Source organism: Choristoneura fumiferana, chromosome 13 (genome assembly GCF_025370935.1).
Source record: "Choristoneura fumiferana chromosome 13, NRCan_CFum_1, whole genome shotgun sequence".
NCBI classification, from domain to species: domain Eukaryota; kingdom Metazoa; phylum Arthropoda; class Insecta; order Lepidoptera; family Tortricidae; genus Choristoneura; species Choristoneura fumiferana.
The window spans coordinates 16,047,893-16,068,284 of record NC_133484.1 but is presented as its reverse complement, the minus strand read 5'-3'; the positions used below and the strand labels follow the sequence as shown (position 1 = coordinate 16,068,284).

The 20,392-nt window shown below is 35.3% G+C and overlaps 2 protein-coding genes across 2 annotated transcripts in view; both read right to left on the bottom strand.

Annotated features, from left to right (window-relative positions):
* LOC141434168 (uncharacterized) overlaps positions 1 to 20,392 on the bottom strand; it is a 500,735-nt gene that overhangs the window by 96,569 nt on the left and 383,774 nt on the right. The gene's annotated exons all lie outside the window — the stretch shown is intronic.
* On the bottom strand, positions 1,050 to 5,161 carry LOC141434171 (uncharacterized). Its single transcript, XM_074096527.1, has 2 exons — positions 4,923 to 5,161; positions 1,050 to 1,673 (listed from the first exon to the last, which is right to left on the bottom strand). The coding sequence occupies exons 1-2, from the start codon at positions 5,077 to 5,079 to the stop codon at positions 1,414 to 1,416; spliced, it is 417 nt and encodes a 138-aa protein (XP_073952628.1). The 5' UTR covers positions 5,080 to 5,161; the 3' UTR covers positions 1,050 to 1,413.

The following is a 20,392-nucleotide window of genomic DNA, read 5'->3' as shown; positions in this document are numbered from 1 at the left end:
TCTGTATTGTTGCTGTTATACTTGTCACAAAACAACAACAATAAAGGAGTCATTTCCCAGATAAATAAATAAATTATTTTATTTAGTCATTTTAAAAACCATGCAATTTAAAGTTAAAGGAACTAAACTAAACAAATTTCACCTTTATTATGTTACTATTCATATTTGAAAATGAGTTGAGTTTTTTTAGTTGACAGTTCGATCTGTTATCAGCTGTTACCTATTTTGTTGGTTACATAGGGGAATAATGCTATCTTCAGTGCTACGCAGGCGGGTGGTTATGGCCACTCCTAACCGTTATAATTTCGTCGAGCACGGTGTGCGCTATCGCTTTGCACCCAGTCCTGAATTTGGAGCATCGCCATCGTAGTTTGCTTGTGGGGGTCACAGTGCCGGTCCCGCTTTTGTGGAGGTGGTACTTGTACCCATCGATGATCAGGAACCTTGAACCTTTAGACGTAGTACTAAAGAAGTACGGTTGACCTGAAGAAAGATAATGTACCTATGAGAATCTTAGGAATTCAACAATCGACGCGGTTTTAAACTATACCATCATCTTTAATTTGTAATCAGCTAGCACAAAAATCTATTAAATTGTCAAATTGTCATGCATAATGATAACATTCAACTTAAAGTCTCAAATTTAAATGTATAACAGAGCCTACCATAAAATACTTAACCATCTGTGTGGAATGTCCAATCCGATCAGCTCGTTCATTTTCGTTACATTTACAAATTGGTTATGCTTTCACGATTTACGTAAATAAATTCTACCCTGATTCCAACGAAATCTGTATTACATACGTAACAAACTAAATAGGCATGTAGTTTTACAAGTCATTTTTGAAGAAATTTTACTGAGACCTCGCGTATTCACAGCAAACATAATGTTGAGCAACATAATTGATCCAACTTGTTATTCGAGCAACACTTCGTTGCCGTGTTGCCTCTTAGTGAGCGAAAACACAGCAACACGTTAATTCCACAATGCTTCTCAACAAATGTTTAGTACGAATACAGGGCTTGTCTTACCTAGAATATACATAGTTACATACTTCAGTATTGCGATAACACCTTTAAAACGGAATACTAAAGAAACGGTCAAATCCTGCCGGCGTATGATATTTTTGGCATTGTCATTGCATTTTTTTAATTAAGTGTTAAAAAAATAAAAAAAATCGTTAAGTACACAAAAATACGTTATATTAATTATGTGGTACTAATGTAGCACACAGTTAAAGAATTTAGAAAAATGATGAATGTAGACAAATGACTACAACAAACATATATTTTTGAAGGAGTCCCTTTCTCTCTATCAATCAAAATAAATTCACCAGTGAAACGGCAAACAATGAGTCGAGAAGTCAAAAATAATATCTATTTAACGAAGTACCTATTTTAAACCAGGCGTTATTATTTTAATTCCTTAGTTGAGCCAGAACCGTAGGAACTATTCCTCGGAGGCGGGTGATTATGTTGTTTCTTCACGACGAGCAACTGATCTTCAAATGTGTATGCGCATACTTTGCAGCCCGCTCGATTCCTTGAGCACCTCCACATGACCTTCGCATAGAAACTCTTATTGCTCTTACTGCGGCTATTGAAGCGGTACCCATCTATGACTAACACGCGCGTGCCTTTTGTGGACTTCTCAAACTTATACCGCATGGAGCCTAGAACAGTTAGAAAAGGGGCTGTGAGTGGAAAAAAAACTCTCAACACTTCAATACAACTTTTGTAAAAGCTGTCACGAAAAGCCCGGAAATCAGATTACTGCGTTCTTTATAACTAGGTACTAAGTACGCTGAGTCTCTAAACGACAAAGCACTCAGCCACAAAACAAAAAAGGTACAGAAATCAATCTATATGTCGGCGGCCGATCGTAAAATCCGCCAGATCATGAAGTTCCATATCATGAAACGCCGCCATATCGGTTCTGGCACATCGCCGGCCGCTGCCGCGGCACGCTCGCTTCACTCACTCGGCTCGTGCGTTATGGTAACAATTCATACTAACCACTCCTTGCCTCGTTTGTCGTACCTAAATTTTTCTTTTTTTTTGGCATATATCACGATGTGCCCGGTATAGAGCTAGGAATATCGACGAATGCGTTGCTCTTATCGATCTGCCGTATTGTTTCTCAGACACATCGTGATATGCCTGGCCAACTTTTAGGTATATCATGAAATGGATCCATTTCACGATATGCCTAGGAATTTCGTGATCTGGCGGATTTTACGATCGGCCGCCGACATATATACAAAGAGCGCTCGAGCAACGCACACAGAGACACTGCTCCAGCTGGCTGCTGATAGAGACGAGTACAAAAAGCTAACAGCCAACCTTCAGGATTGAAGAGGCACTAAAAGAAGAAGAAGAAAATATAATATTCGTGCTTTTCGCCAATGTCGAAACCGTCGCAAGATATTTTCTGTGACAAATTGGTAATATAACAATGACATTAACATAAAAATATTTTATTTATTATTAATTTATATTTCCTTTCTTCCCGTTTCATTCTCAACAATAGTTTTTGTGCATAAGCAATAGTTGACAACCTTAGAGCAACCGAGCGTTGGTATGAAAAGTGAAGTACATAATGAGATTGACTTCTGTACCTTTCTGTTTTGTGACTCAGCGATCGCCATGCACTGAAAGAGGAACTCAGAGTCAGAACTCCGCACCTCTATTCCTCTGTACAGGCTCAATGAGATTGATTGGATCAATTTACTAAAATCGTTATTTCCTAGTAGCTTCCATTCGCACTTTTTCCCAAATGTTTGTTTTCCGCTTTAATAAGATTTTGAGAAAAAACGGGAATTGGGAATCACTTTGAATGATTATTTATACCTACTATGCAAGTCCACGGAAATAGTCTCAGCTTAATTATTTATTTATCATACGACTATTCCATATTCGATAACAATTATTTATCACAGTTGGAAAAAGCTACTCAGAATCAGAAACATTTATTATCATAACTGTTACATAATGAACACATTTACACACATAACTAGACATATACATACAGATGTCAAAAGAGCAGGCATGACTCATCATTAAGGACTTCACATAAATATTTTTACTCTATTCACCTTATTTAAACTTATAATCCTATATTTAAATAATATTATTTATTAGTATTTTAGTTTAAGTAGGCAATGATGTTCATTGTTCATAAACTTTTGTACTATAATCATTGCAAAGATACTCTTTAATACTGTATATTGTTACATGACATGCATACATTTCCATTATACAGAAACGACATCAAATGGCATTAAGAACCTGGTATCTGCTGCATCTTAATGTTTACATTAAATATTTTAATACTTTTTTAACCATATCTTAATATTTAAAAATTATACACGTAGTAATAATTAAATAATATTATTTATTAGGATTTTAGTTTAAGTAGGCAATGATGTTCATTGTTCATTAAACTTTTGTACTATAATCATTGCAAAGATACTCTTTAATGCTGTATATTGTTATGTTTCGCGGAAGCGCTCCGATTTGTAGACGAAACACAGCATATCACTCTTTATGGCTTTTACTTTTACCGCATAGGGTAGCTTTTTATATGGATTTCGACCCATGGCTTTCGGAGTCCTCTTTGACAGTTTGTATGTGGATGGGCCCGCAGGAACAATATTAGGCAATCTTCCGTCACTCGAGGATTATAATTGGCTCTTATTTTGAATTCTTAAAAGTGAATCTACGTCAGAGTATTATCTTAAATATACAAGGTGTTAATTAAATAACTAAAAACCAGAAAGTAGTTTGCTCAGAATCGAGAGTAGAATCGATTACACTATGTTTTATATCAGGTTATGTTTGTGTTTTTATATACCTTTTTTTATTGTGCCCAATCTAAAAGTTACAACTGCAACAGGCGCCAATTAAATATTTTAGCGAGGTTGCATATGATTTTGATAATGTAATACTGGCCGACTTTCTGTCACTGTATGATTTTCTTCTAAAAACGTCAAAGCGCAACTGACAAATACAAATCATGAATGTAGAGTTAGAAATGAAGTAGTGTTACTGACTTAGCAAAACACACCAATATCTTTTAAAATAATGAAGATATTCAAAAATAAATTCAATAAATTTACTTAAATTGAAAAAATATTTTAGGGGTGTCCGAGGTTTTCAGTTATTTATGTAATTAACACCTTGTATATTCACTGATATGGATATCAATACGTTTTGATAATGGAAGCGATCACGCATACAATACAGGGATGAACGCGGCCCCTACCATTATCCCGAATGCTTCCTTAATATTTCATTTTTATCCGGGGAACAATATTTAGGATGATTCCATACGAAATTATCGAACGAACGTATACTAGTGATTTTAACAGACGTAGAGCAAATATGCCCATGGTCATCTTTGAACATGTCTAGTCAACGTGCTGGTTCCATGTACGTGAATTATCTAGTTCAGTGATGGGCAAAGTACGTCCCGCGGGTCAATTCCGGCCCGCGAAGGAATTTAATCCGGCCCGCCGACGTTCCTTCGAAGAACTTATGGCCCGCGATCATAATATCATTTCGTTATTTGGCAAAAACATAAAAGAGTATATGTAAAATAGAACGGTGTAATCCTGGCCCTCCTCTAAAATATCTGTAACTTTCTGCCCCCAAATGAAGAAGGTTTGCCCACCACTGATCTAGTTGGAAACCCAGCAGTTTCACATTTTTAACTGTATGCACTACTTGATTATTGCTTAAGATAATGCTCAGTTATCTTAGGGACACGTGGGCTAAAAATATTTTGCTAAGTTTAAATTAAAACATCTTCGCTTGTTAGATGTTTGCGGTCTTCAGTAAGTAGACTGAATGTAAATGACATAACATCTGTCGCCATCTCCAATGACTGATTCTACCACCTAGTAATGAGAATCACCACTTACTATAGGTATTCAAATCTCTGCTTGGCATTGCTACGCTCTCATGGTTGTGTTCAGTCTTGCAGGACACTATTTGGTCTTCGATGGTGTACAGACTTGCCCTGCAACCTCGCGAGTGATGGGTGGTACAATACCAACGAGTCTTCACGAAGCCAGCCATTTCTCGGCGAATATGGTAGCTGTAGAGGTACCCATTCAATCGGATCTGACGACTGCCACGCTTGCCGTATACGAACTGTATTACATCTGGAAACAAATGAAACGTTTAGTTGGGTAGGTAGATAAAAGAAAGAAAGAAAATACATTTATTCACAACACAAGACACAACAATAGTATTAAGTACAAATAGACAACACGTAGGAAAGTATGTGTCATTGCGGTTGTGAATCGGATAAAATAAATGAACGCTAAGTTACCACTCTATTTACTGTAAGCGGTTTCATTAGCAAGCAATGATGAAGCAATACCAACGGGTTTGATTCAAGTTCAAACTCAAACTCACAACATAGGCATTTGGGGGGATAATACTGATATGTTCACACAAAAGTCATGCATGTCAGGGGCCAGCCCCCCCCCCCCCCTGAAAAATAGCCCTAGATACGCCAATGTTTTTACCTGCAGCATATATAGGTATATTTTACTGGATACCAGTTAATTGCCTACAAAGTCGAATGAAAAACAAACAACATTAGCAACTAACAATTTATTTTATCTCAATGACTTAATTGTACTTGGTTAATGTTAGAATTGTTAGATTTAAGTAAAATAGTTTGGGCCCAAATAAACATCAAAACAGTATTCTCATTCTTTATATGTAATTACCAAGGAGTTCGTTTCTAATACGGTGAAATGTCGGGTCGTGGTTATGTTCATTCCTGACTGATACAATAGTGTCATCGACTGTGTATATCACAGCTTTGCAACCTCTGCTGAAGTTGGTAGAACATACCCAACGCTTTTTTACATTTTGTGGTCCAATCGTACTTTCTCTCTTCTTGTGGTAAAAAGTGAAACCGCCTAAACTTATTAAAGTATTCCCTCGTTGGGAGGTCACAAAAGACGCTGAAAAAATAAATTGTTGTATGTGAAACTGTCCATGTAATTTGACTAGAATTGCAATCCGATAGAACTATCTCGGCCTAAGGGCCATTTAGCAGAGGCCTAAGGCGGAGGTTGATGGAAGCTATTGTGGAAACAACAGGTTTTTAAACTTTGTATGTATGTAAACTCTTTATTGCACAAAAAAAAAGAAAGAAAGAAGAAAATACATTGTCACCTTCAAGAAACGTTTTTAATTAAACTTGCTCCTCTGAACAGGGCCTTTAATATTTAGAACTATATGTTTTGTCCTTACTTATAACAATAAGCAAGTAACAAAGCATCTTGCCACGCCTTCACAATCAGATTTATTCGAATACTCTCGTATCATTAAATCAGGAAAAAGTTGGCATTTACTTTTTTCCTGATTTAATGATACGAGTATATTGGAAAACAATGTTCACTATATTTACAAATTAAAATACGACTTTTTAATAATTAAGAAGGAAAATAAAAACTATACACCGGTTTATTTTTTGATATCCGTTAACTTTAAGGGGACAATCTACAGGTCAAATGAAGTTAATTTCTCTAAGACAACCGTGGCCTAACTCTTATTGTTTAAAAGATAATCAAAAGTTAAAATAATTAATTATCAGCAGTAAAACCGCGTAAAAATCCTTAATTTATAGTTTTTTTTTCAAAGTAACAAATTTGTGTTTAGTTCACACATATTTAGCAAAAGAAAGTTAAATATGTATGTCGTAAGATAGGACTTAGAGAGCCGGGATCCGACCGTAACATGATCAATGTGGGCATAACAAGTGGGATTCGGGCAGATAATGAAACTATTTTGAAGAACTAACAAAAGTCCACTAATTGTGGTAAAGATAAAACCAAAACAATACGACACTCGTTCACTGAAATCTTAGAAATGCAACTATCATAACGATTCACAATAACTTAAGGAAAAGCCTAGCTAAATAATAAAGAAACGCGTAACAGTTCCTGAGACTGTCGACTCGGGCCAGACTTCTTTTTCCAAACTGACAATTGACGATCGCTTTTCCCGCGTCCAGATCTCAGGCTCTGTCAAGCGCGCCACGCATGGCAACACTGGCGTTTCGTAAGTGCTATAATGCCAATCCTTAATAAACCACACATAGTAATGACCATACAAGGACCATACTCATAATTCTACATGTAGATTATTTTGATGCCTTCTCTTATGTGTCACATCAATGTCACTTGTCAAGTTTGTTTATTTTATAATTTAACAATTAACAAAACTCACGATTCGCGCTGTCATCGTTCATCCACCATTACCTCTCATATTTCGTTTTCTAGAATTTTTTTACCGTACAACGGCAAAAATTACTAGACACTGGCAAAATTGTCCTCCAATGGACAGAGCCATATTTTTTTTAAAGAAACAACAACAACAATTAACAATGAATGTGAAGCTATTATGCAAGAAAAAAAGTTTTTTATTTTGGAAAAAAATATTTTTTTTCAATTTCGCGAAAAAGTTAACTATCTGGTAGTTCATATCAATGAACTGAATCGTCTGCCAAAGTCAACGGATATAAAAAAAACACGGTGTATTACTTACCTACACAAAATCTCAAGAAGGCGCTTGTGGCGTGGTGCCCGAAATATTGGCACTATTATATTATGTCTTGTTACTTATGTATAAGTATGTATCATTTTTGGGTCCTGGCTTTTCGTCGAAAACTTTTTCCCAAATTATTCATTCCTCAACTATTCAATATGGCGGTCATCGACTTTTTTGAACGAAGAGTGATATCAGACGAGAATGGTCGTGCTCGGTGATTTATGCTTATTTAACACTACGAACGCTAGCTAGAAACGCGTCACCAGCTAGGAAATATCAGCATAATCCAAAAGTACAGTCAGCAACAAAAGTAGCTGTACACTTTCCTACTTTGTCGTTTTACAGCTACGTACTAAACGCCATGCAAGATTGTCAATCTGTCAATGCGATAGAGTAAAAAAGTGACCCGCTGTACCTACTTGCATCGTTATCCAAACTACTCGTAGTGTTAATGATCTGATCATGTGACATGTTGATTTACGTAAGAGCGGCACGTGGGTGAGGTTTGAATTGAGAACATACATATGTTGCAATGACGTAGCAAAATAAGCTTAACTTTCTTTGTTTTAGTTCAGCGATTTAATTAACCTGTTTTATTGGTGAACTAAAACAATTACTTTGCCCACTCAAGACCTTATGATAGCTAAGTTTATGCAATCAACAAATATGACTAACATCTGGTAGCATGGTGAACGGTTGTGTCGCTCTGAAGATGAGCTCTAGTTGAGTTCGAAACGCGTCAGAGTGGTGTGGTGGTGGTGATAAATGGGTTTGTGTGATTTGTGTGTGTTCTTACAGCGTGGAGGTGGACGAACTGCATGAACACACATTACTTTCATAAACATAGCTATCGCAAGGTCGCGGGTGAGCAAGGAAATTCTTTTAGTTCATCATCTTCGCTTCCCTGAAACGACGGAACATCACATATTCCAGCCAGAATATACCTCGTAATATCTCAAAAAAATCAGCGTCAATTACATAATACTAAATAATGTGTGCTCGGATGAGCAAAGTAATTGTTTCAGTTCATTGATATGGATCTCCGCAAAGAAACGCCTGATTTAATTGTTTTGTTGGTTAAATAGGGGAATAATGCTAATTTCACTACTACTCAGTCGGGTGGTTATGTCCATTCTTAACCGCTGCAATTTCGTCGAACACAGTGTATGCTATCGCTTTGCACCCAGCCTTGAATTTGGAGCATCGCCACCGTAATTTGTTTGTGGGTGTCACTGCGCAGGTCCCGCTCCTGTGGCGGTGGTACTTGTAGCCATCGATGAACAGGAACTTTGAGCTTTTTAGATCCGACGTACTAAAGAAGTGTGGTTCGCCTGAAAAAAATACTGTATGAGAATCTAAGGAATTCAATAATTGACGCGTTTTTAGCTATAGATGCTAACGGTCACGAAATTTAATTTATGACCAGTTTGCATAAAAATCTTTTGCATCTATTGTTATAATGCGTGTATCAAATGATGATACTTTACTTAAACAGGTGAACAACTTTCTCCAAGGAACATTGGTCGAAAAACGCTTTGTTTTTTCGCCATTCCATAGTAAGTCGGTCAGCTATAACCAATACATTTTGTATGGGAGTCTGTTTTTTTTTTTCGTTTTTCGACATATGTTCCTTGGAGAAAGTTGTTCAGTTTAAGCAACACTATCACCTGTTTAAGTAAAGTATCATCATTTGGTACCACCCTGTATACGTATAACAGGGCATTTCTGTCTACCGTTGTACAATGTACAGTCACCAGCATTAAAATCTGACACAACAATCGTGCATAAATATATGATACGACTCTATTTCTAGGGCCGGAAGGACGTGTCAGATATAAATGATGGCGACTACCCTGTTTATCTCTCCGAAAATTATTGAGACAAATTCGTAACAAAAACGAAACGGAATTATGCCCTGAGTCTACATACTTCCCAAATTTTGTTGATATCGGAGAGAACAGCTGTCAGAGCATTGACATCTGTGCAAGCATTGAAGCGATATCCATCTATAATCAGCACTCTTGTCCCCTTACCTTAAGGACATTAGGAAGTGGTTTGTACAAGGGGATCTAGCGAGTATAGCAAAGCATAGAAGGTGTGTAGGTTTTGTGTGTGCGTGTGTGTGTAAAGCTTGTAAATAGATAAATATATATCGAACATTGAAGGCTCGAGTGCAATTTTTCATATTTGACACCAATTGACCTAGTCCCAAACTAAGCAAAGCTTGTACTATGGATACTAGGCAACGGATAAACATACTTACATATTAAATATTTATACAAATTATATCTGTCCCAACCTAAATACTGTATGTAAGCCTTTTTTATGTATTTTTACGAAATTCACAACAAAATTATAATTCAAATATTCTTTATTGCACACCACAAATCAGTAAAATAACTTATTTTATTCAAATGTAAAAACAATCACGAAATTTCAGATATTTGTTGCGTAAATAATGCTATGCAATATTGGTCTGATTAACAGCTACGTAAAGTTTTATAACATAATTATAAATATATCTAAAGAACAAACTCCTGCGAAAAAATTATAACGAGTTACATATCTGAATAGAAACATTATCGAGTTTTAGCCCGAGCAAAGCTCGGTCGCCCGTGTACTTAAGTATTATATTTTATAGTTAATCCTAGCGCACAAATATTAAAACTTATCTAACACTAACATTTTTGCGTCACAATATTGATTTTTCAAACGGGAACTGTTACATAGAAGTGCGCCTTAGTCTACTCCTAACAAAAGCAATTTGTAATTACAACCTTGTAATTACATGGTCAATTTCAGTTTTCTATATAATTATTTATCTAATTTTAATCCTTAAAATGTCACAATTCTCTTGCTCTTTAACATTATTGTGAGTTTGTCTTTTCAACCTCATCATTGGCGGAATCATCGATGGAGTTACAATTTTCAAAATTTACGCACACACACAAACATCACGCCTGTATTCCCAAACGGAGAAGGCAGAGCACACGAAACGTTACCGCTTCGGAGCCCTTTTCTTTTTTAAATTTATTGATTGAATATCTTTACATTACTTATATTAAGTGAAAATTGCGTTGTTGTAAGCGTTTAATAACTACTTAGATAGCTGATACATACTCTATTTTTTTATACTTACTCATAAATGTTTTCATGTTTTTCCGCTGTAATATTTACAATACAGGACTACAGTACGTACATGATTTATGATAGATATATGCGACCTTTGCTTCGGCTTTACCACTAAAATAAAAGTATTTGAACACACTGACACCTTTTATCCAAATAATAATTATGATCTGATCTAATTACTAAACATCAGGCGTGATTGTAGTGAAACGGAAAGCCTATTCTGTATCATCATCCCAGCCCATATACGTCCCACTGCTGGGGACAGGCCTAGTCTCAGAATGGTTTCCTCACGATGTTTTCCTTCACCGTTAAGCACGTTATAAAATTCAAGTGTAATTTCGCACATGAATTTAGAAAAACTCAAAGGGTTTCAACCCACGATCCTCTGCTCGAGGGGCTATAGATCAAACCACTCGGCCACCACGGCTATTCTGTATATAAAAAAACAAGATTATGAAGACCCCCTGATTCCAACATTTACTATTTTTGTTACCAGGAGTGAATGTTTAACAAAATCGAACACTTCTGTCAATCTTCTGTCATCTAAAATGTAATCTTTGCGGCATTATTTTGATCCCGGGTCGAGCCAAAAACTTAATAAGTATCAATGACCTACGTAAGAACGTATAAGTAAAGTCATTCACGATGACGCGTACCGTTATTATAATGTCATTAATGTCTAATTTTGAAAAAATTACGCGTCTTCGTGGATGGCACTAGATATAGTGAGTATTTCTCGGGGGCGGATGATTGTGTTCGTTCTTCAGAGTGAGCAATTGATCATCGAAGGTGTATGCGCAGACTCTGCAGCCCTCTCGGTTCCTGGAGCACCTCCACCTGATCTTCGCCATGAGACCGTTATTGGTCCCTTGGAGGGTATTAAAGCGGAACCCATCTACGACCAACACGCGCGTGCCTTTTGTGGACTTCTCAAAGTGAAACGGTATTAAACCTAGAACAGTAAGAAAGGCACTGTGAGTGAAAAATACTTCAATACTACTTTTGTAAGAGCTGATACAGAGAGCGGTCCGTAGATCAGATTACCGTATTCTTTATAATGTACTGAGTCTCTGACGAAAAAGCAGACAGCGAGCGCCGTACACTGAAATAGGAACTCAAAACTCTGCACGTCTCAAAACCGATGATTCAACAACAAATTCTTTACTTACTGACTGATTCATAATTTTTATATGAAGACACTATCCAGATATGGGGGGCGAATGGTAGTACTGTGTTTTGGTAGTAGCCACCGCACAATCCACGGTATACACTCTCTACCGCACTTATTATATTCATAAGCAATTTTTGAAGTGTAAAATACCAAACACGGTAGTTCTACAAGCGTTTCAACCGCTATGTTTCCTGTCGCATATATTAAAGAAATGAGAGACCGTAAGCAAGGAATTTAAATAAATTATAATTGTTATCATTTTATGAAATCCTTCCATTCTACCTGACTCATTTTGTTAATATAGGAGACACGAAACTGATAGCGGTTGAAACGTTCGTAGAACTACCCACTTAAAGAAATAAATAAAAACATTTAATCGTGATTTTTTTCTTACTTAAGAGATTGAAAAGTTACAAAATTAAACGGTACAACTCAAAATTATAAGCCAGGAATAATCCGCGTGAGAGCATCAAGGGGCGCGCCGCGAAGCAGTGCGGGCTTCGATCAGCGGGTGACGCCACGCACCGTCATAAACGCACCGCATATAAAAAGATCTTCCAAAAAGATCGAAACTAGTCGGACCGTTTCTGACTAATAATCGTGAATTCCATTTAATTTTGTTTTTTTTAAATGGTCTCACAACAGCTTAGGTAAACTGAAAAGTATTATTAAAAATCAAATGCATAATCACCTCACGAATATTTAGAAAAAAAACGTTTTTTTTTGTAATTCATTTTACTAACGAAAAATAAAATCTAGAAAATTTAATCCTCGTTTTAGCACTTTACTTAGATCAATTTTACAATTACTATACGTACACATAGATTTTACTTATCATCAATTACAGCTTCTAAATAAATAATAATAATAAAAAAACCGGTGCTCTGCTGGGGTCTGAATCCAATTCTTTTCGGGTAGTTATTTGTCAATTAAAATAAAGTACTCCCGGAAAATTCATTCGAATAACTTGATCACATGCATACGATATTTGCGATTTGCGATCTGGGAATAACCTTCCAGTTAAAAAAAAAATAATTTCGTTGAGCAAACATTCTGCTAATACAAAAATAAAATTAAGAAAAATATGTCAAAAATTAAAATTCAATATTATATACTTAATAAGAAGGAAAATTCTAAAATAATAATAATTAAGTTACCTTCACGCCTTAAGCAGAATTTTCATTTGAAAACATAACTTTAGCCTTAACCAATCGACATTTGTTTATTTTGGTGATTTCTGTTAAATAAGGTAAAGTTTAAATAAAACTAAAAATTTATAATGGTTCTATACTTAACAAACTTACCAACATAAAATAAAAAACTTACATAAAATAAAATAAGATTAAATTACAATATGAAGTACCTACTAAGTTTTAAGGCACATTTCCCTACCAAGTAGACAATTATTAAATATGTAAAACGCAAATAAAGTATTAATAAATAAAGCATTGAAATTAAAACAGTGATTTACTCGATTTTGATAATATAAAACATATTTTTTACAAAAATGTTCTACTAAGACTTAGACGTATACGTGCGACCAATTAAGAAACAAAAGAAAAATCAGAAAACAAAAGAAGAAAATTCAATATTTAAAATAAGACATTTAAATAATTTGCTACTTTTCTTTCAAATCTGAACCATGTATTTAACAAAACATGAATTTTCTTAAAAGCCTATGTATTTACGTACCTATATTATAGGTACGTACTCGTACATAGGCTATTTTTATATCCAGCTTAGTTGGCCCTAACCGCCGCATCGACAACATTTCTTTTGAACTACATGGTCCACTTACAGTCAGCACGTTGATGTAGAGAAATTACTTACCACTTATTATATAAAAGGGCCGGTCAAATATTTTAAATAATCCTATCTATATACTTTATTTTAAGTTATTTTTCAGATCCTGTTTCATTTTCTATTTTTATGTTCAAGTTTTCACATTATAAATAAGTTTACTACTCCGAATGGCAATGGCGGGTTTGAACGATCCATCATATTATTTTATCATACCATACTTCGATAGCTTCGCAATCTATAGACCAACTCGGATAGCTTTAATCGTACCTAAAAAACCTGGTTGTAATATTGTAGTTAGGTATAAAGATTTAATCATCAGAACAATATTTCCTTGGATTATGATTGTGCTCTTTCCTCATTGATACAATGGTGTCTTCTACGGTGTACAACACGGCTTTACAACCTTTGTGGTGGTGCACACACCGCCACATAGTTTTCATTGATCCAGAGTACTTTCTCTTATGGTATCTATACCCTTCACACTGGATGAGACGGGTACCCGTTTTTGAAGGCACGAATTCGAAGTCGGGGTAGATTGTCCACATTGGAAATACATCTGTAACAAGAAATAATGTCGCTTAGAATAAAATATCTTTTTTACTTATGCATCTATCAATGGAATCAATTGAAAAAATGCATTCAATTAAGTAAACTAAAATGGGAGGAAATCTCGAACGGAGGAACAAACTAATATAACCAAATAAGTTTAATACACATTCATGAACAACCGGACGATGGAGTCTAAACTAAACAGAAAAAAGTTCTTCTTGTTTCTTTCTCTCTTGTTTATTTTCATCTAATTGAGTTCATTTAAAATTAACATTTTAGCTGATTGCAATGACAATTTATTAATTTATTTCTTCTCGTGATTATGTTGGTTAAATATCGCCACTATCTTGTTATCGACTATATGTAAGCAAGCGCGGCAGTACTTATTCTGTGTGCAGCACCAGCGTTTCTTGTCAGTCTTGTTGTTGCCAGGTTTGAGGTAGAACGTGTGAGCCCCGACTTTAATGTTCATTTTTCCCTTCTTCGTCTTTATTATGCTCACTGTAATAAAAAGGCAAGTTAGTTCTAATGTTAGCTTACGTGATTGCCCTTGCAGCAAAATTTTCAATACCTGAGAGAACAGTCAAATGAATTTAATGGTTGACAAATAAAAAGCAATATTATTAAGATTAATGATTTAATAGAGAAGCATTTATAATGCACAAAATCCTACAGAATGACTAACAAAAAATCGCTACACAAAACTCCACCACTAAAGCAATCTTTATTATGATTCACAGGAAGTTAGAATTAAGCAACTTATATTTATCCTTTGGTAAGGTTTATTAAAAAGCTAAATTAACCTTAATTAACTGAGTATTTAATCAAAATAACAATAAACTAGCTAGTTATTCTTATTAACCTCAAAATTATACAATTTAATGTACTTCTTTACTGAATTGATTTTTACACCGATAATTTGAACGCACTGTCACATGTTAGTTATTTCTTATGACTTCATAAACCGAATAAACGCACAATCAATTTGATCGGAATCTAATTTGGATAGTACAAAATGGTTACCTGAATGATTCTAGATAATAATACCAGACTAATGAAGTTTTGATCGCAGTGATTATAAAGCAAAAAATTTAATGATGCTATTATTCAGACATGACTACAAAAATCGCTACACAAAACTCCACCACTAAAGCAATCTTTATTATGATTCACAGGAAGTTAGAATTGCAACTAATAATCCTTTGGAAGGTTTATGTAATTGGTTAACCTTAATTAACTGAGTATTTAATCAAAATAACAATAAACTTCTTTGAAATTTTGATAGTCCAAGTAATTAACTTTTAAACACACAATCGAATCTAAGTAGTACAAAATGGTTACCTAATGATTCGCCGACAATTTTTACGCAGATTATTGATTGACAGACTACGGTACGCCGATGAATTTGTACGCAGATGTATTGTTTCGCAGACTAACGTTTCGTAACTCAACCTTTAGTAGGCTATTCACTTGGCTTGTGAGTCAGTAAGCCGAATAACTATTAACAAAAAATTCGTTAAGCCGATTAATCACTACACATTTTCAACGTTTGCTCGAACAACTTTTCGCTTTCGAATTTGTGTTTATTTTATATTGACGTCATTGAACAAACTAAGTCGCGACGCCAGCAGTTTGGTTCTGGAACTCGCCGGCCGCTGCCGCGGCACGCTCGCTTTGCTCGCTCGTCTCGTGCATTGTTGGTCACAATTCTACCTAACATTCCTCCTTGCTAACGCTCATCGTCGCACCTAACCACACATTTTGATTGCATGCGATAACTCTGCTTATACTCGTAAATCAGGTGACATTTTGATTGTAATAAAAAAAATACTGTAATTTATGACATTTTGCATGACAGATGATGGTGAAATATGTGACCCCATATTGTCTTTTAATTAACACCTCTTCAAGCGAAATAAAGTTATTTGCATTTGCATCGTGTTTCGGCGAACAGTTGTTCGATCAACTGAAACAATTACGAAACAAAAAATCGACTAAAAGTAAATCTGCATATCGCTATTCTTCCTACCGACTACTCGGCGAAACGAATAATAGGCGTAAAGAAATTATACCAAACGTTGCTCGGCCAAAAGAAAAATCTGCCAATAGTTGTCTGCGAAACGAAAATCTGCGTAATTAAACTCGGCGAAACGACAGGTCACCAATACAAAATATATAAAAAGTCCCCCTAAACCGAGAAGATCTTACGAAAATGTATTAAATTACACAATTCAATGGTTTATTACCTTGCATGACGTTGAATGAATAGATCCACTCTACATAAAATTTCAATACACACATCTATTTTTTTTACGAGCATCTAACTTGTAACGTTTGTTGTAGCAAGTATAAATAAGTAAGTGCAGGAAGAATTCAAACAGCAAGGCATCGAAATGAGTACATTTCTGTTACAACCTGCCCTCAACCACACGACATAATCCATCATCTCCTATGTCCAGAGTAGGAGGATCGTGATTATGTTGAAACATGGTGGCAAGAACCCTGTCTCCCATATCCAAGACCACAGCAGCGTGACACCCTTCAGTGATTTTGCTGCAAGCACAGATACCACGACCACTCACACGGTAGACGTGACGCTTGTAGAGAAAAGCCTGTGTGCCATCTTCGAATGTTATGGTTTCCACTGAAAAAGAAAAACTGGTCAGTTTCATTCCTATTTTATAAATATTTTTTGTCTAAACAGAGCAGAAAGGGTTATAATGTTCACTTTTAATAGTTTTTCTCGAACGTACATTATCACAATAGTACATTACTGCAGAGGCCATGAAGTAAGGGATTGATGGACGAGTTCGGGGTAGACGGCCGAGTCGTAGACGAGGCCGGATAAAACGAGTCCAGCAATCCCTGTTCTGGCCGAGGTTTGTATAGTGCTTTTCTCAAACAATGTGAGGAAATATTTCATCCATCCATCCATAGTCATAGTTTGGCGAAATTAGTGATGTAACTAAAATTATGTACCTTTTTTTGAGAATAAATAAAAAAAAACATCCATCCATCCATCCATCGCATCGCATCGCATCGCATGGCATCGCAGTATCGCAAATGCTTACAGAGTAGTGGTGGTTGGCTGTTCGTAATTTTTCCTTTGTCAGTTTAATGTTAGTAAGCAAATTTAAAAAGTTACAGCAGCGGACAATAATGGATTTTCATACATACTTCATGGCCTAGGCCAAGAAGTTATGTAGGGAGCCATAAATGAGACACTTCATGTCTTCATTTCGTGACATTAACGCATACATTTCCGAGCATGTTTGAGAAAAAGTATATATTGAACGCAGCAGCTTGAAGAAATGACGAATAAATTAAGCGTGAAGAAGTGGTTTTAAAGAAATATCATTACGCCATATCTATCACAAAATCAATCTGAAATATTTCAGCAGATAGTTGGATTAGTTTGATTGAACACTCCAGCAAATATTATTCAACATTTTTTTGTACAAAAAAAAAGTTAAATTAGTTAGGTAGTTAAAGGTCGCGGTGAGCAAAGAAATTCTTTTAGTTCATTGATATGAACCTCCGCAAAGTAACGCCTAATTCAATAAATTATTTTTTACCTGTTGACAAATGTTTCAACAGTGTTTCAATACAATGGGGTGAAAGTATTCATCATTCTAAGTATTCTTCATTAAAAAACCCGACTTTACATATATTTTTCTATAAATACTTTTCAGTCAAACTAACCTAATAATAGGGCTCAAAAATATTGATCGGAGAAATAAGCATTCTTAAGACATACCAGTGTCATCTTTGGCGGCATTAGATTCCTTTGGCGCTTGCAAATCACTTGTTGGTTCTCTCTCTGTTGTCCAGTTAGAAGTCCCTGGTTGATCAGTGTGATCATCTTGCGCTATTTGATCACGTAACGATAGTGTCGTCGTATCAATGTCATCTTCAAACGGGCTTCCGAATTCTGTGGAAGCGCTATAAATACGTTTCCTTTCGCTGGTTTAGGAGAGTTTTTGTGGTGTTTTGTTTCTTCTTTTCTTTTTCTTTGCTCTATGTTTCGGCAGGTCCGTTTTCCTGTGTGTTTTGATTTTGAGGCTGAAAATTATTTTAGATTATCCTTCACGATTTCGACATAGATGTAAGTGATTAAAAAAGGACAACGAGCCCCCAATAAAATAAACGGATTACTCCCGTATGCATTGGTATCACAAGTCAAGGACCATGAGGTTCGAAACATGTAACCTCAATCTCCCAACATATACGTTAGAAATCCGTTATTCAATTTTAATTGTAGATAAAAACAACCATTGGATCGTAGCAAGTGGAAAGAAGTGGTCTCTGCCTACCCCTACGGGAAAGAGGTGTGATTATATGTATGTATGTGTGTATAAAAACAGTTGTAAGAAAATGTTGGACCGGGATCTTCAAGGGTCAGTAGTTATTTTATTTGCTTATTGATAAAGCTTGTTTGTGATGTCGATTTAAGATTATGATGAAGCATAAATGTTAAGTATCAGGTGTAAAGAACTAACCAATAACCAATATTAACCATTTATTCGTAGATAAATTGTATATAAACTCTTTGGGTACCTACATAAAACATTACAACAACATTATGACAGTAAACCCTTATGATAGTGCAAAAAATTAGGGATAGAAAAACTGTGTTGTATGAATACACGATATAATAACTTAACATTTAGAAATAATATTTGGAGTAACACAATCGGTAATTGACTTGTAAGCTCTCACAATTTTTCTTAATGTCGTTTGCATTTTACGTAAATACTGAAACTAACCCTACGTTTGCAGGAAAAAATATTTTAAAATGATTCATATATTTTTAAAAGCTTTCAACAATAACAATAAACCCTCATGCTATCCGTGAGCCAAAAATTCATTTGAGGGTAAAACACATTATAATTTTAAGAAAATAATGGAATAAGTATTATATCTGATACCAATTTGTTAGTACAAAAGTTTACATGAATTATGTCAGTAAATAAAAAAAAACTGAAATGGTTATGATTATGATCATAAAATTCACAATCACATTCAAAATAAATTAAAATTAACATCAAATATACTCAGAGGCACAAAATTTGGCCCACTCTACATAATTACGAAATTACCAAACTATTACTGCATACAATTCAGGGACGGCCCAGGACTGACCGGCCTGGCGACTAAAAAGAGGGCTCACTTAAATTAAATGTAAAGTAGTACATAAGGCAAAAGAAGTAACTAACGTAAACTCAGTAGTGCCAACGAGCGACGACGCAGGTTATACGAACATAAAGAACCGTGCTGTTTTCAGGATTTTTTTAAATGTCATCATATAGAATGCAGTAGGTTAAGTATGGTTAGTTTAATATCAACTCTGAAGAAATTACTATTTCAGAAATAAATTACTTTATGGCAAATGAAAATTCTAGAAAACGATACATTCGGGCATATGAAATTCGGGTAAACGATAAAGAACCACTAAAACTATTTCAAATATTAACATAATATATCTTTATTCCTATCCAAGTTTTACTCAAGTTCACAAAAACGATAAAAATTTATTAGTACTTGGGTAAATGAGGATGTATTCCTTTCACCTTCACAATTTTTCCGTCATATGTGTGGACACAGGCTTTGCATGCTTTCTTAGAGGAGCAGGCCCAACGAATGCGATTGTTCAACATACGGTGCTGGCGATAGGTGAACCCTTTGTATATCATGATCGGATTGCCGTACCGTGAGACGTGGAAGGTCGCTGGAAAGTAAAGAACACGTTAGACGAAATAACGAGTGTCATTACAGATACTAACGGTTGTTAATTATGTTCCGAATGCTCGTACACTAATGACACGACCCGAAGAAAGCCTCTGCCTATTTTCTGTTAACTCACATGTATGAGTATGAGTGGATTAGGAATTTCGCCGCGATATACAGCAATTTCTCATTTAAACGATGCAATAAGTCACATGTGCCCAGCAGTGGGACATATTACGGGCTACATAAAAAAAAAGGCAGATGATCTGATGTTAAATGGACTTAGAATAAATACGAAAGTCGGTAACCAAAAACTTTATTAATTAGTATACAAGCATTCATATTAATATAACCAAGATACTAATAAACGAGTAGTATTTATATTTGTACGTACAGTTAAGATTGATTTACTGACATTGGTGCAAATGGAAAATGGTC

What these genes read in the sequence shown, in the direction of transcription:
- LOC141434171 (XM_074096527.1), bottom strand. Translation starts at nt 5,079, where the DNA reads ATGGCTGGCTTCGTGAAGACTCGTTGGTATTGTACCACCCATCACTCG. An exon ending in CAGAGATTTGAATACCTATA is followed by an intron (nt 1,674 to 4,922) that starts GTAAGTGGTGAT and finishes TAACTGTTCTAG; the next exon opens with GCTCCATGCGGTATAAGTTT.